General features: G+C 38.2%; 1 protein-coding gene across 2 annotated transcripts; it reads left to right on the top strand.

The window, feature by feature from the left end:
* Window positions 1-1,209: 1,209 nt before the first annotated feature.
* LOC115008152 (calcium/calmodulin-dependent 3',5'-cyclic nucleotide phosphodiesterase 1B-like) lies at window positions 1,210-15,243 on the top strand. Of its 2 annotated transcripts, XM_029431504.1 has the most exons (14): window positions 1,210-1,360; window positions 3,111-3,224; window positions 4,132-4,314; window positions 4,787-4,853; window positions 4,987-5,103; window positions 5,460-5,600; window positions 6,679-6,779; window positions 9,727-9,852; window positions 10,962-11,063; window positions 11,248-11,368; window positions 13,366-13,447; window positions 13,671-13,788; window positions 14,385-14,521; window positions 14,872-15,243. In XM_029431504.1, the coding sequence occupies exons 1-14, from the start codon at window positions 1,308-1,310 to the stop codon at window positions 14,967-14,969; spliced, it is 1,560 nt and encodes a 519-aa protein (XP_029287364.1). In that variant the 5' UTR covers window positions 1,210-1,307; the 3' UTR covers window positions 14,970-15,243. The 2 variants fall into 2 exon arrangements, 1 of the variants encoding a protein (XP_029287364.1); XR_003832274.1 differs by lacking the exon at window positions 14,872-15,243 and having other exon boundaries at window positions 13,374-13,447; window positions 14,385-14,516.

Below are 15,243 nucleotides of genomic sequence, written 5' to 3'. Positions count from 1 at the left end.
GTCAGCTGCCTGCGTCAGACGGAGCCCCAGTCAGCGGCCGAAGAGACTGGAGCTCAGCCAGAATAAGCCCCAGCACCTGGCAGTCACAGCGGGCTGCTGAACCTGTGTAACGGCAGCAGCAGGGAGATTGCAGCTCCGCGGTGCTGTGGCTGAACTCGAGCTAACGGCTAACTGAAGCTACGCCGGGCTGCCGACAGCTATACACCCGGCAAAACAGCCTCCTGGCAGCTGTGAGGACAAAGCGAGGTGGTGCGGGTGGTTTTCTCGTTTCTGCTACTTTGAATGTATTCCAATAAACAAACTAGAAAACAGACATGGAACATGGCTGTAATATTAGTAAGCCAGTCAGGCAGCTGTACTTCTTCTCTCTGTACTGAGGGCAGACTGGAGCTACAGTGACTCACTATCACCTCTACAGGAACAAGTGATATTACAAGACAGGACGGAGCGCAGCTAATCGGTTAGATGCTAGTTTCAGTAGATATCTCTGCAACACAGCTCTGACGTCTTGTTTTAATGTTTTAAGTTTAAATTCTGCCTTATCTTACACATTGAACCTTTAAAGTAAATTATTGATATGATCCTAATTGTGATTTGAGCCTCTGTTGATGGAAGTTTTTGTATTTTGTGATAAAGGAAGTCTCCAACACCATATTTACTTCCTTTTTTCAGAATGAATTATGTGAATAACTTTTCAGCTAAATCAGAGCAGTTAAAAAAGAGGCAACCAGTCAGCAGTTTTTATTTAAAATGTAAGAATGCCTATTTTTTGTGCACTGCAGCACCCACTATCATGTTGTTATGGATGGCTTTTGAGGACAAGCTTCGTTTATGTTTTTTAGTTCGGGGGACTCTGGTGGGTTTCAGTGAAAGACTCTCTGTGTAGTTCCCTAATTTGCGGCTGCGGTGGAAAATTCTCATTGGGGATTTGAGTACATGCGGCTTGAAAGCCTTGCAGTCAACACTTCATCATGAGTGAGGTCAACTCACTCACACTTCACACAACGGGTGTACACATATACACAAACACTCACTCTCTGACAAAAACACACACACACACACACACACACCCACTGACACAGTTTGGACTTGGCCATCCAATCAGAGTGAAGTTGAGTAGGTCCCCCCAGAAGTGGGTGGGAGAGCTGTTGAAACACAAGTCTGTCTCAGGACACACAAAGTTTGCGTTGGTAGTTTAGAGAACTTTTCTGCTTACAACTTCTCAGCAAAAAAAAATCCTTTTTTGTCCTCTTATTTTTTTGATTTATTGAACTCTGGGGTCCATTAGGGCACAGCTTGAGTGTGGAATGGCTGAACTGGTGCGAATCCGTAAGAAACGGCTGCAGATCCCCATCTCTAGGTAAGACAGGGGGTTAAGATCTGTAGATCTATATGTTCAGCCTTTCTGTGACTGCATAAATAAGGCTGGAGGATTTTACCGAACTTTCTACATCTTACATTTAACAAGATTGATCACTTTTGGGTGCTGTAAGGCTGTTTGGATCAAATTCTGATGAAGGTTTTCTTGTTTTGCAGCAATGGAAATTTGTGAGTCAAATTGATGGATTTTTTATAAATGTAATGATCTGCAGATCACTGCAAAGCAAAGAATGAGAAGTTTATTCGTACCTTAAAAAGTACACTTTTAATTAAAATGATTGTTTGTCTCTTTCTTTCTTTTTTTGCAGGAGATTTAACATATTTAATGCACTCATCAAGTTTTCTCCCAGACTATTCTTAGCAGCATGAGAGCACTTGCCACTGCAAATGGTTGTGTTAACACTCATCTTGCTCATGTGTTTTGAGGTGATGAGCATGTGTTTTGTTTTGGTTAACACCTCGATGTATTAGTGTCTGCAAGGTTCAAATTCGAAACCTTGTTGGGTTATTTTGTGCAACAGTATTTCTTGCCATAAATGTACACATTTCTCATGATAGTCAATAAGTACCAGTGTCAATTCAAGGTATTTATATGGTGACATTATATATGATCTGATTTGGGTTTAAGTTTTTGTTTGCTTCTTTATTTTTCAATAAAAAGTATGCAGGCACAGAAATCTCTTAAGAGATTTGTGCTGACAAAGCTGAAACCATTCACACTCTTCAACACATAGTAAGTGCACTTAGTAAGGATGACACTATGCAGTGTGTAGATTCAACAAAGCCTGAGCCAAAGGAGGATTTGTCATTTCTCTCTATAAACAAAGTTTCACAAGTGCACTTGACGAGTAATTTCCTGTAAACGTCCTGTCAGAGGCTCTTCTACTGCAAATAGCTAAAACAAAAAAGACTGTGTTATCACAAAAGATTACTTAAGATTGAAAGTGAGTGGTGGCATTCAGATGCATGCTATTTTTATGACTCAACAGCTTTTGAAAGCCCTTGCCAGCGTGATAAACACTTGAAAAGCTGTGAGCGTCTCATCCGTAGGAGTTGGCTCAGCGGCGTGGCCTGGGGCAGTTTGAACACAATCCTTTTTGTCACGGCATCGTACGCACACCAACATGTTTTAGCGAAATTATTTATTCTTTATCGTAATTCGATTCAAAGTTTCAAATTGAGCAATATTTTCTCAGACAAGATCATAATATGGCCAAGTCTTAAAAACTCAAAAACATAATTTTTCATGGAGCTCACTTTGACAAAATGTGGGTTACATAAGACCTCAACCCTGGGAAGTTTTTCTCTCATGGAAAATTTGGCGCTAATGATGCCCTTTTGCCAATGGCTTTCTTTGGACAGCTTGGCATTTAAATCACTTCCAAATGAACTCTTTCCTTTCAGGAAGATTTCTCAACCTTTTTAAAGCACTACTCCTACCTTGCGTCACTCACTCAAGACAGTGACAAGCGCTGTCAATTTCTAGAGCTGTGTTTCGAAAGCTTGTAACACACAAAGTTCCCATTTTGTTCAAACTGACCTTTCTTTTGGAGCTGAAGACTTTGATGCCAAACTGCTGTAACCTCTAACCATTTTCACACCACTATTACCTCTCAGTGACTGCTGTTTCTAAGGGTGAAAACAGCAGTTCCATTACTTTCAAAAATGGCATGTGCCATTTTATTTTGTTTTGCATTCACATCCAAATAAATGATTTAGTTTCCTTACAGGCTGAGGAGCATGCTGAAGCAGCTGGAGGAGAAAGATGTCGACTTTGAAGAAATCAAAAAGAATCTGGATTTCACAGCGTCGTTACTGGAGGCGGTTTACCTCGATGGAACAAGGTAGGAGAATTATTGTTAAAGGCCCAAAAGGGCGAAGGCTGAAGGTCCAAAGAAAAGGTCCAAAATAAGTTCCCAAACAAAAGCTAAAAAGGGCATAAAAAGACAAGATTAGAAGTTATATCAATCCATTACTGCATCTATTATCTACTATACCCATTTCTGCGTAGCAGGGTCCTAGAATGCTGGAGCACTTCCCGTTTCACATTGGGCCTGAAGTAGGGTACAATGTGAACAGGTCGCCAGTCCCAGAGCTAACATACAACAATTCACACTGACTTTCACTCTAACAGACAATTTAGAGTCCGCAGTTAACCTAACCTGCACGTCTTTGGACTGTGGAAGGAAACTGGACTCCCCAAAGGAAACCCACATAGTGACTTGTGAAGCGACGCCCCATAACGAGCATTACTTTCCATTTATTCGAAAATTGTATTTACTGAAAAATAAGAGCAGCTGTGGACTGCTTTCCTTTGCCTGGGGCCCTCACATCATCAACTACACCTCAGTGTAACACTGATTATCAGGTGCCAGTAATCTGACAGAAATGGACACCCAAAGAATAGTCCAGAACAACCTACGATACGTTTCAGAATTTCAAGAAAACAGCGCCTATGAGCTGTAAACAGACAGCCAAATTTATATAGCAATCAATATTGTCAATATTGGTACAATCTTTCTCCAGCTTCTTTGCGTTCCAACTCTGTGTCTTTGGAGATAACAGAGAATTGCAGAACTCGTTACCTGCATATTTCAGTGTTTTACTTTTCCTTGAAAAGTCATTGCACATAAGCAACACCACCACTATGAGGTATAGTTTGATAATAACAGTGGCATGTTTCCACTGAAGAGGTCTAATATACATTAAAATGCTTCACTAATATAGATGTTTGTGTGTTGTCTCTCTCAGGCAGTGTCTGGAGTCAGAGGACGACCTTCAGCAGCTGCAGTCAGACGGCGTGCCTTCAGAGGTCACCGATTGGCTGGCGTCCACCTTCACCCAGAGGGTTCGGCGGCCTGTACGACGCTCGGATGAGAAGCCAAAGTTCCGCAGCATTGTGCATGCAGTGCAGGCTGGGATATTTGTGGAGAGGTAACATAACACATATGCTAATGTTATCTCTATTTTAGTATTATATGGTTAGGATTTGTTTAGAAAAGGCCGGTATGATTCGTCAGGATACTTGACTTTAACAATGCAGCTGCAGCAGTAAAGAAACAGAGACAGTCATACAACTATATGTTTTATTTATGAGACTTAAATACAATAAAATAAGTAAACTATAATCTCATACTATAAAACTCCCATTGTAAATGACTGATCTCCACCTCCATACTATAACTCTAATATAAGATCATACAGTGATGTTACTATCCCAGCCACAGAAAACACAGACAGCTGCACTGGATTGTGAAACATTAGCCCCCTTTTCTCTTTAAAACATCCTTCCAAAGGGGACAGGGACTTTGGAGGATTTATATAAACAGCTCCTGAGACGAGTTGGCTGCATAGTGTCAACATGTGAACTTTAACTGAACTCAACATAAACATTGCATTATATCAGGATGTTCAAGAGGGCCTACACCGCAGCCATGCCAGACCAACCTGCGGCGGCCGTAAACTGCCTCAGGGTAAGCCTCCACGGATCATAAATCTCTCTGTGCGTTGTGTATTTGTGCAATAAATTGGACATCACAAATGGCATCGTGTACATGCCACAAGTATGAATCAATAACGCAGTCGCTTTCCCCTCCTTCTCTTCAGGATGTTGACCGCTGGAGCTTTGATGTCTTTGCTCTAAACTCAGCCAGCTCTGATCACGCTCTGCGAACTCTGTTCTTTGAGCTGATCACCAGATATGGCCTCAACAGCCGTTTTAAGGTGTTTTAACTTTGGATTTCATTGCATAGTATATACAGTGCACTTCCCATACAATATGTTATGATATAAATGCAAGAATGTCAGTGCTTTGGACGGAAAATCTTACAGTAACATGATCATTATTGCCCTTGTAACCTTTGCTTTTGCGGAAAATGTGTGTTGTAATTGCAGATATAATCAGGCATATGGGTTTTATTATCAATTTGGACCAATGGCTTGACAAATTAAGTGTGCAAATCACATGCACGCCTTGTCAATCCTAACCACAACTCTATGACATCATTCAGGCTGGGTTTTTTTAGCATTTATTGTTGACACAAACTTTGGCTTTAATGATTATGTAATGCATTTTGCAGATCCCCATCTCGTGCCTGACAGAGTTCCTGTCTGCACTGGAGAGAGGATACTGCAAACACAAAAACCCCTACCACAGCCACATTCATGCTGCTGATGTGACTCAGACGCTGCACTGCCTGCTGCTGCGCTCTGGACTTGTGGTACACTGGGCTCACTTTCATACGGCTATTTATGGTGCTGCATCCCATTTTTAAAGGAGGAGGCTAGTGTTTTTGTATATTATCTCAATGTCAAAATCCCACGAAAAGACCAGCACCAACAATGTGCTACGCTGCCAGTATCTTCCCCTGTTTCTGTCACTTTTAATGTAAACAACCGCAGAAGCACAGCAATATGATTACCTTCCAGGAGAGACTATCTGAAAATATGCACCATTATTCCCGTATTTAGGAATACCACTCTGGTAAGTTTGTTATTCCTCCTGTTAGGCCGTTTGGAACGATTAACACTCTTGATTTACAACGTGGTCTGCCATGTGGTAAGAACAAGTCTTTAAAGGTTCAGTTCAAGCAAACATAACTCAACACCACTCTTTTGGGGACTATTATCAGCTGCAGATTTATACACATTTTGTGTACTAAATGACATTATTATACGTAATGAAGACCATGTCGTTTGAATGGATTGCCAATAAAAATGCGTACAGACATTCATGATCGAAGCCCAATGACTTTGGTGAACCTCTAATGTTAGTTCTAGCGCCACAAGCAGGCTAACATTAGTGGTTTTAAGTCAAATGTTTTGACAACTGTTGGATGAATTGCCATGAAATGTGGTCCACAGTCATGTTCCCTTTACGATGAACAATCTATTCACTTTTAATATAGAGCCTTTATCAGGTCAAAATGTTCATTTGTCCAATGCCAATACTAAAAGTTTATGATGAAACAATTGTTAGCATGATAACGTACTAAACTACGATAGCAAACGGACATTAGCGTTAACAGCTAGCATGGCCCCAGATTCTCATCATAGGCTTGTTGACAACAATAGAGATCTATAAGCTGTATCTGGCTACACATACTTGCTAGTAGGATCAATTTATTGTTGGTTTTGGTCTTTTCATAGGATTTGTTGACAATAACAAAAATAAGCCCCATCCTTTAAATCCAAGTGAGGACATAATAACTGTCCCTCTCTCACAGTACAGTATGTGCACCCTGCTACACATACAGTGTGTTTTTATATTGATTTGTTTTGTCTCTTGCATCCATGAAGCACTGGCTGACAGAGCTTGAGGTGATGGCGTCACTATTTGCTGCAGCTATCCATGACTATGAACACACGGGAACCACAAACAACTTTCACATCCACACCAAGTAAGCTTTTTCTGAATAATACTTTATAAACTCTGTGTTATAATAAAAAGAACCTGCTATATATATGTTACATCCTGTTGTGACATTTTTTTAAATAGTAGGAGATATCAGGAAATGTAGGAATAGTAAGATAATGTTTCTTAGATGCAATTTTAGAAAGAGGGAGAGAGAGCACTCCAAAGCAAACACATCTTCATGGAGGGGACAGTATTTTTAGATGTCGATTTTCCACATAGGACGGCTGAAGAGCGCAGTCTCTTGGCACCCATCATCATCATCATCATCATCATCATCATCATCATCATCATCATCATCATCATCATGCTTTGGGAATAATAAGACAATATGTCTTAGTTTACAGAATCTAAACAGATCTATCTCAAAGTCGTACAAATGTTCTCAGTGTCAGACACTCATGAAGAACACTGGCTGTGGTCAGCTGGACTTTATGTTGGTTACAATCGATTCCAGTGGCTAAAAGTTTTCATTAATTAAAAACATCAATATAAACTTTTCAAACCACTCTTGCAGAGGCATGCACTTCTCCACTGTCCACCTGTACGCTCCAAACACTGAACATTTCTCCAAAGTATGACTAAATAAGCAGTTTCATGACGTGCAGCATGCGGCTCCACAAAGCTTTGAAGCTCTGCTTGAGGCTGTGTTTAGTATAATACTGAAGAACTAGACTGGATTCAATTTGAAGTTTCTATGCATGTCCACAAAAAAAGGAGAATTAATTCCCAAGAGAGTCAAGGTACAAAAGTTCAAAAAGCCTTTAGTTGTTTCACTGCACATTTGTTACTTTAATGCAGGGGTGGGGAACCTTTTTCCTATCAAGGGCCAGTTTTTTATTTTACAACATCCTTCGAGGGCCATACTAATTATTGAACTCATAACCTCTGCAATATTTTATTGAGACACAGCCCATTAATTTCACTTTTCTTTTATGCTAATTGCAAAAAAGCAACTTTTTTATCCATGTATCTTTCTGTTTTATCAGAAATCAGCAATCCTTTATTAGTCCCACAACGGGGAAATGTATCTTGTCACAGCAAAAGAACCTATGAAGTAAAAAGGCAGTACACAATAATTAAATAGAATAAAATATAATTTAAGAACCAAGAGGTTGATAGAAAATAAAGTGAGTATTGCACATGGCAGTGATAACTGTACAGCAGTAGTGGAACAGTTCTTGGTGTGGTGGTCTACCTCTCTATCTCTCCATGTTTTCATGTTAAGCTCTGCAGAGAGCTGCTTGTTGGGCCAAACTCCGCCGAAGAGCGTTAACTTTATCCAAACGCACTCGTCCTTTCAGCTCGTGCAGTTCGGCATGTTTCGTGCTGTAATGATTTTCTAATTTTATTATTATTATTATTATTATTATTATTATTATTATTATTATTATTATTATTATTATTATTATTATTATTATTATTATTATTATTATTATTATTATTTCATCACCACAAGCGCGTCCGCACAAACTAGGCACAATACTACTTACACAAATAAATAATCGTTCGTCCATTTCTCCAGGAAAGTGCGACATTCCGCATCCAGCTTTCTCTGTTTTACACTCGCCATGCTGCGTTCACTGATGTCAACGACAGTCTCGTTTAATATTGAAGTTTTTTACGTGACATGACCACGTGATGACACGTTCCGCTCGTGTTGTGTTCAAGGACCCTGACCTTGGCCAGGAAAAAAAGTTAGTTTAAAAAAAAGTTTTTTTCTAGTTTATGTTTTTGCGTGTGTTTATGAATTACCTCGAGGGCCGGATCCTGCTGCAGTTCCCCACCCTTAAAGGTTTATTTCATTTCTTATTACAGTAGCATTACATTTATATTAACATTTCTCCATGAATGATGTCATTTGGTGGTAATTAAAGGTTACAAGTATAGTGTTCAATTGGTACATATCCACTTAAATCATTACTTACAATGGATTTCATTCATAAATCTTTTAATTAGTGCACAGCAGCTGCGTTGACCTTAAAAATGTGTCTACATGCAAGAAAAACAATTTCTCTAAAAGGAATACTAAAGTTTCCAATAACAAAATAATATTAAATTGATATATTTGCTTTGGTTTAAAGGGAGCAGTTCTTACCAGGAAATTTCTCTGGAAACCAACGACTCCTAATAAACTCTACATAAAACATTTAAGATAAAATGTGCAACAACGAATGTTTCAACATAGAGCATGTCTTCTTCAGGGTAAGAGGAGGCAGTGCCAGCGTAAATTGCCTGCAGCTGTCTCTCACAATGCCAATGCCATACTGCTACAGCATATATACATAAGAGAAACCATAACACATCAGCATCGGGGGAGTTTCCTGTCCAGTACAATTACAGCCACATTTCCCACCTTCCTAGGAAATTAAAAGTATTTGGAAAATTACAGATCCGTAAAATAATGTGTTACTATATTTTTTTTAAACAATTGTAACCATCATGAATCAAGCTGATGTCTCTCTCTGTGAAAGTAAAAACGTTTAACAGCCTCCAAAGGACCATTTTAACAAACAATTGAATGTTTTCTTTAAGGAGATTTTCCCAAGTGTTTGATTTAACAAAATAATCACTAATTGAAAATGTTCACAGTGTACTTTATTTCCGATTTTAACACGATATAAAGTAGATAAGATAAATGAGTGGACACAGAATGCCTGATTGAGAAATTAGTCAATAGAAATTCTAGACCGAGTCATTAATACTAACATGGTGCCAGTTTTTATCACACTTCTTTACCCCACTCCCTCTTCAGCACTTCAAATTCATCATTACAGACCTACAGTCATAGAGCTTAAATCATCACCTGAGGACTCTTTTTATCGCCTTCTCACCTCCTCTACATTTTAATGCACACTCACACTCTGTAAACTCTCTTTCTCTTCTCTATGACGATCTCCTCCTCTCTTGCTCTTTCACTGTCTGTCTTCCAGGTCAGACTTTGCATTGATCTACAATGATCGGTCGGTACAAGAAAGCCATCACCTGAGTGCAGCGTTTCGCCTGCTGCAGGACGACCAAATGAACATCTTCACTAATTTGACAAGAGAAGAATGGATGTAAGACGAGCATGTTTTTACTATCTAAAATAGTGTTGCTTATTTTTGTTTCAGTTAGAGACATTTATGTCGAGGGACTGATCATTACAGAGATTTGCTCTCAAAGACTCTGAACAGTCACAAGGTGGTCAGAGCTAACCCCACTATAAATACATACGAGACAATCTTAGTTCAATCAAGATATCAATAACCAAGATGCATAAGGAGGAGGTTGAGGTGTTCATATCATTACTGTTTGCACATACAACCTGCATTTGCACTCTGTTACATATTTATAGTAGTTTATAGCATCACTCAATGCACTTTCTGTATATATTGCACTTCTGGTTAGATACTAACTGCATTTCATGGGCTTGTACCTGTACTCTGCACAATGACAATAAAGTTGAATCTAATCTAAAAATAATGGCCAACATTAATACAATTGGATGTAACTAGTCAGCTGTGTGCTCTATCTGAACTAACGCTTTGCTTCCTTCACTGTTAACTAAATAAAGACTTTCTTGAGAATCAGTGCTACATTCAGGGAGGATTATATTATCATAGCCATCACAATATAAAGGGAACACCTAATTAAAAACAAATCATGCTTTGCACAGTTATTTGTCTTTATTGATCTTCCTGTTCCTGTTGATGGAACAACAAGTGGTTCAATTAGATTTTCAGTACAGTGCCAAAGAAGTTTCTTAAACAGTAAACATCCATAAAATCATGTTTTCATTAAGATTCTGTATTTTCCCCCAATGATCAAACCAGAGAGATTTCTCAAAAAAATGCCTATTTTAGTGATAATTTTAATATTTATACATTTAAATATGCATTTATAATTTCTGCCTGAAACACGAGAATATGAGAAAACATTCAAACCGTTCTTATACTCATGTAGGCGAATGCTTCATATATCACAGATACAGTATGTTTTATTCATAGCGCTCTGCAGATAAATAAAAACAGCAGCAGCACTGACGTGGGCTTTTTCTAGCAGTCAGCATCACCATGGGAACAGGAAATCCATCAAGAAATCTAAAAAGGTTACCGTCTGTACAGTTACGACTAATAATCCAATGTCAAGTATTAAACTGTGTGAATGTGTGTGTTCTTGTTTACAGGGAGCTGCGATCGCTCGTTATTGAGATGGTGCTGTCCACTGACATGTCCTCCCACCTGCTCCAAGTCAAAGGGATGAAATCATGTCTACAACAACACGAACGGTAACGCTAACGGACAGTGCTAGTTGTTCACGCTGTGGTGCACAATCAAGAGGTCATTAAATAAAATGTTCAGATGATTCAAACAACCTTCACAAACAGGCCAAGAGGAAAATAAGTGTCACGTCGGCTTTTTTGACATGTCTGAGAAAACAAAAACAAGAAGAGCATCCCTTTTCTCCGACAGGATCGACAAGCCCAAAGCACTTTCTCTGTTACTCCACACGGCTGACATAAGCCATCCATCCAAGCCCTGGGCGCTGCACTCTCGCTGGACCAAAGCCCTGATGGAGGAGTTCTTCAGGCAGGTAGGAGCTCTAATAGACCTGAACTGACAATGTGACACTTTCTTCACTCCTCTTCTCTGAATCTGTTTGAATGATCAAACTGAGATTCAGGGGTGGGAGAAGTATTGAAATGACTTACTTCAGTAAAAGTAGCAATACCGCAGTATACAAATTACAATAATAAAAGCATCAAATTGTACATAGTATCAAAAGTAAAAGTCCTCATAATTCAAAATGGCTACCGTCAGTGTATTGTATTGGATAATTAGTATTTATGTATTATTACGTACTTTTATGTTGTTGTTGGTCAAGCTGGAGCTCATTTTAATGACTAAATAAATAAATAATAATAAATAATAAATTAATAAATCATTAGAGAAGTAACTAGAGCTCTTAAATAAGTGTAGTGACCTCAATGAAGAGTACAATATTTCCTCCAAAATGTAGTATAAAATGGAAATACTCAAGTAAAGTACCTCATAATTGTATTTAGGTACAGTATGAGTAAATGTACTTACTTATTTTCCACCTTAGATTAGATTAATGGTAAATGGCCAAACACAACAGATAACAAGGCAGAATGCTGATCTTGGTATAAAGAAAAGAAAAGAGGGGGAATAAGAGGGGATTATATTATTTAGAGATATCTTGTGTACTACAAAAGCTTTTGAGTTATTGTGTTGTTTTTGTCTCAGTGTTTTTCCTTGATACTGTCAAGTCTCACTGTGAGTGTGGATGTCACTTCTTATGTGTAACATTTTCACTGAAGTATTATAAAGAGAAGTTTTCCTTTAAATATGTTCAGATGATTTCTATTCTGTTCTTTCATGTCCTTCCTTTCTCTATTCCTATCTGACAAGTTTGATCTGTTATTATGTTAACATGTTGGAAAAAGTTTGGACTCCTAATACCAGCCGGTTTTGTAAATGACTCATCGGAGTCTGAAAGGGAGAGTGGGAAACCTTCAAGGATTATGTCAGAGCCATAGAAAACAACGTAAATAGAATCTCAGGTCTGAAGCAGGGACAGCGAGAGGAAAGTCTCTTTGAAAAGTTTATTGAAAATATACTTTTTGAAGTTGAAGCCACAATAGATCTTACAAACTCAGATTCTTTTATAAGATTTAAGTCTGGAAAGAAATCTACGGAGAATGGATTGAGCCAGATATGTAGCAAAATATTTGATCTTATTGGAAACGGTGACGAAAAAAGTTCAATCTTTGTGAAGAATGTGTGTGACAAAATAATTTAAGGAGAAGAAGACGGGGAAAGTTTAACCTTTGAGGTTAGATTATTTTGTTAAACTTCATTAAAATTCATTTGTCACGTTGGAAAAAAATATTTATAATCATAAATAATTATAAATAATAGACTTGAATTTGTTATTATGAGCATCATGTTACATAAAAACAAAATTGAATTCTTAAAATATTTAAATATAGTTTATTGTTAGTCGAAATTATTTTGAGTTTGGAGAGTAGGAGTTTTGATGTTTTGAAAGTACATCAAGATTTTGGTTTATTGTTCATGATACATTTGGCAACATTTTCAGAACTGTTGGTTTGATGTTTCAGCTCAGCAAGAGATGCAATCATGGATCCAAGTGTAGGAAGTGTTAATGATCTACTCTAAGAAGAAAACTCTCGATCATGCGTTCTTACAACCTACTAAAAAGCCTTTATTTTCACACAAATGCCTACTGATATTGTGAGGCTGGTAAATGCAGCAATACGTTTCTTAATACTGTCATCCTTTCTCCTCTATTTTCACACCTTGGACTTGAAGAACAAATAGAATAGAGGAGGTGTTGGGCTGCCCTACTCTCTTTGAAACCTCATTCTGAAAAGACTCTTTAATGTTTGTCTTGTTACTTTGGAAAATAAAGCACGATATCTTTTGAACAATCCAAAAGTCTCAGGTGGGGAGTGTTGCAGTCAAATAACCTTTAAGAAGTTATTTTCAGGTGTTGTGTGGGATGCCCTTTAAGATATCTTCTCTCTCTCTTTCTATCTTTGTGAGGGTGATAGAGAGGCAGAGCTCGGCCTTCCCTTCTCTCCTCTATGCGATCGAAAAAGCACCCTAGTAGCCGAGTCTCAGATTGGTATGTCTCACAAAACGCTTTCCTTCACTTAGTCCTTTTCTCACTGATATAATATAAGACAGATTCAGTTCCATGAAACTGCTGTGAAATATGACATATTACACATTTATTCTGTTTATCACTGAATTACATTAGAAATTATTTTTTTGTAAAAAACTGAATAAAATCAATCATATTTGAACAGTTCAGAAACATGTTGATACATGAACATTTTCTTTTGCAGGCTTCATAGACTTCATTGTGTATCCTACATTCTCTCTACTGACGGACATGGCTGAAAAGATTGTTATTCCTTTGGTAGAGGAGAACCCAGGTCCACCAGACCCCTGCAACAGACACAGGTAACACACACAGAGAAGGTGTGTACTTGTTGGAAAAGTATATCGTACGACATTGTATGGTTAGACATTTGGTTTTTAGCACCATGGATGCATCATGTAAGCTGGATATTGTGCCGCCACTAGTGGACACTTCTGGTGTTACAACGAAAAACCTAAAGCATCGTCTCAAAAGAGACCTTTGTAAAACTGTTGACAGGACACCTCCAACTGCAAACAAGGTCAATTATAACTCTTTGTTATAACAATATAGAGGTTATGGTTAAGGTTATGAGTGGAAACGTGCGTTTGGGGCTAGCGGAGAAAACACTAAAAAAGAAAAAAAGAAAGAAAAAGAAAGAAAGAAAGAAAGAAAGAAAGAAAGAAAAAAAGAAAGAAAGAAAAAAAGAAAGAAAGAAAGAAAGAAAGAAAGAAAGAAAGAAAGAAAGAAAAAAAAAAGAAAGAAAGAAAGAAAGAAAGAAAGAAAGAAAGAAAGAAAAAAGAAAGAAAGAAAGAAAGAAAAAAAGAAAGAAAGAAAGAAAGAAAGAAAGAAAGAAAGAAAGAAAGAGGATTAAGGGTAAAACTGGAAAGACATTGACAGCACTGTTATTTCTCACTAGTAATCTTTGGAAGGAGAGCTCCAGAGGTCTGCAGTGGAGTCTCGCTCACATCACAGCTGAGCTGGTGAGCTTCCGCTCCACTTGGACACGACACACCGAAGACAACAAGCTCAAATGGAAGGAAAGTGGCTCCAATGGTATGTAGTACATTCAATCATTCACGTTGTGAATGTGTATGCACTGTGTAAAGTCACACCTATCACAGCAGGGCTTACAATTTAAACAATCCTGAGATTTGGTTGTACTTTTCAGAATTACAAAATGAAAGTGAAAAATGTGACAACCTCCGCTAACAGAGAATAAAAGATCTTGTGAGGCTGATTAGGTGGAGAAAAAGCCACTCTGCTCTATAAAGGGGCTCAGTCTCTCTGATCTGATTTGTTATTATTAGCATGTCATAGTGATCTCATGAGGAGATTAATAGGTACAGATATTGTTTCCCGTTCAGCTTAACACAATGTGTTTTCTAATCTCCTACATCCTCCAGGATTTTCAGACCCGAGTGTGACAAAAGGCCAGAGATCCAGACAAGAGGAGCTGTCAGAAAAACCCATGCAACACCCCACTACAGATTCAAAAGAGTAGACAGGACTTTGTTTATGACATGTGCTTTTTCATTGAATATCTACCAAGGTTAACTAAGGTTAATGCTGAGTCATTTGTTTGTAAGAAAACCACAATATCATGGTTGAGGGAGCTGGAGGAGGGAGGGGTGGTTTAAGGTTAACATCATCTTCCCAAGGTAAAGGCCCTGTCACACATATCCGTATGACAGAAACGTATGCCGGTGCATACGAAAATTTGTCAGAGTTCAAATACATCCAACTTTTCATCGGATCGGAAAAGTGAACATATATAG

Source organism: Cottoperca gobio, chromosome 5 (genome assembly GCF_900634415.1).
Source record: "Cottoperca gobio chromosome 5, fCotGob3.1, whole genome shotgun sequence".
NCBI classification, from domain to species: Eukaryota; Metazoa; Chordata; class Actinopteri; order Perciformes; family Bovichtidae; genus Cottoperca; species Cottoperca gobio.
This window is presented reverse-complemented; position numbering and strand designations above follow the sequence as displayed.

Excerpts from the sequence above, each read along its gene's own strand:
- LOC115008152 (XM_029431504.1), top strand. The coding sequence starts at position 1,308 with ATGGCTGAACTGGTGCGAATCCGTAAGAAACGGCTGCAGATCCCCATC. Across the intron at positions 1,361-3,110 it reads CTGCAGATCCCCATCTCTAG|GCTGAGGAGCATGCTGAAGC; the intron begins GTAAGACAGGGG and ends GTTTCCTTACAG. Across the intron at positions 9,853-10,961 it reads TTGACAAGAGAAGAATGGAT|GGAGCTGCGATCGCTCGTTA; the intron begins GTAAGACGAGCA and ends TCTTGTTTACAG.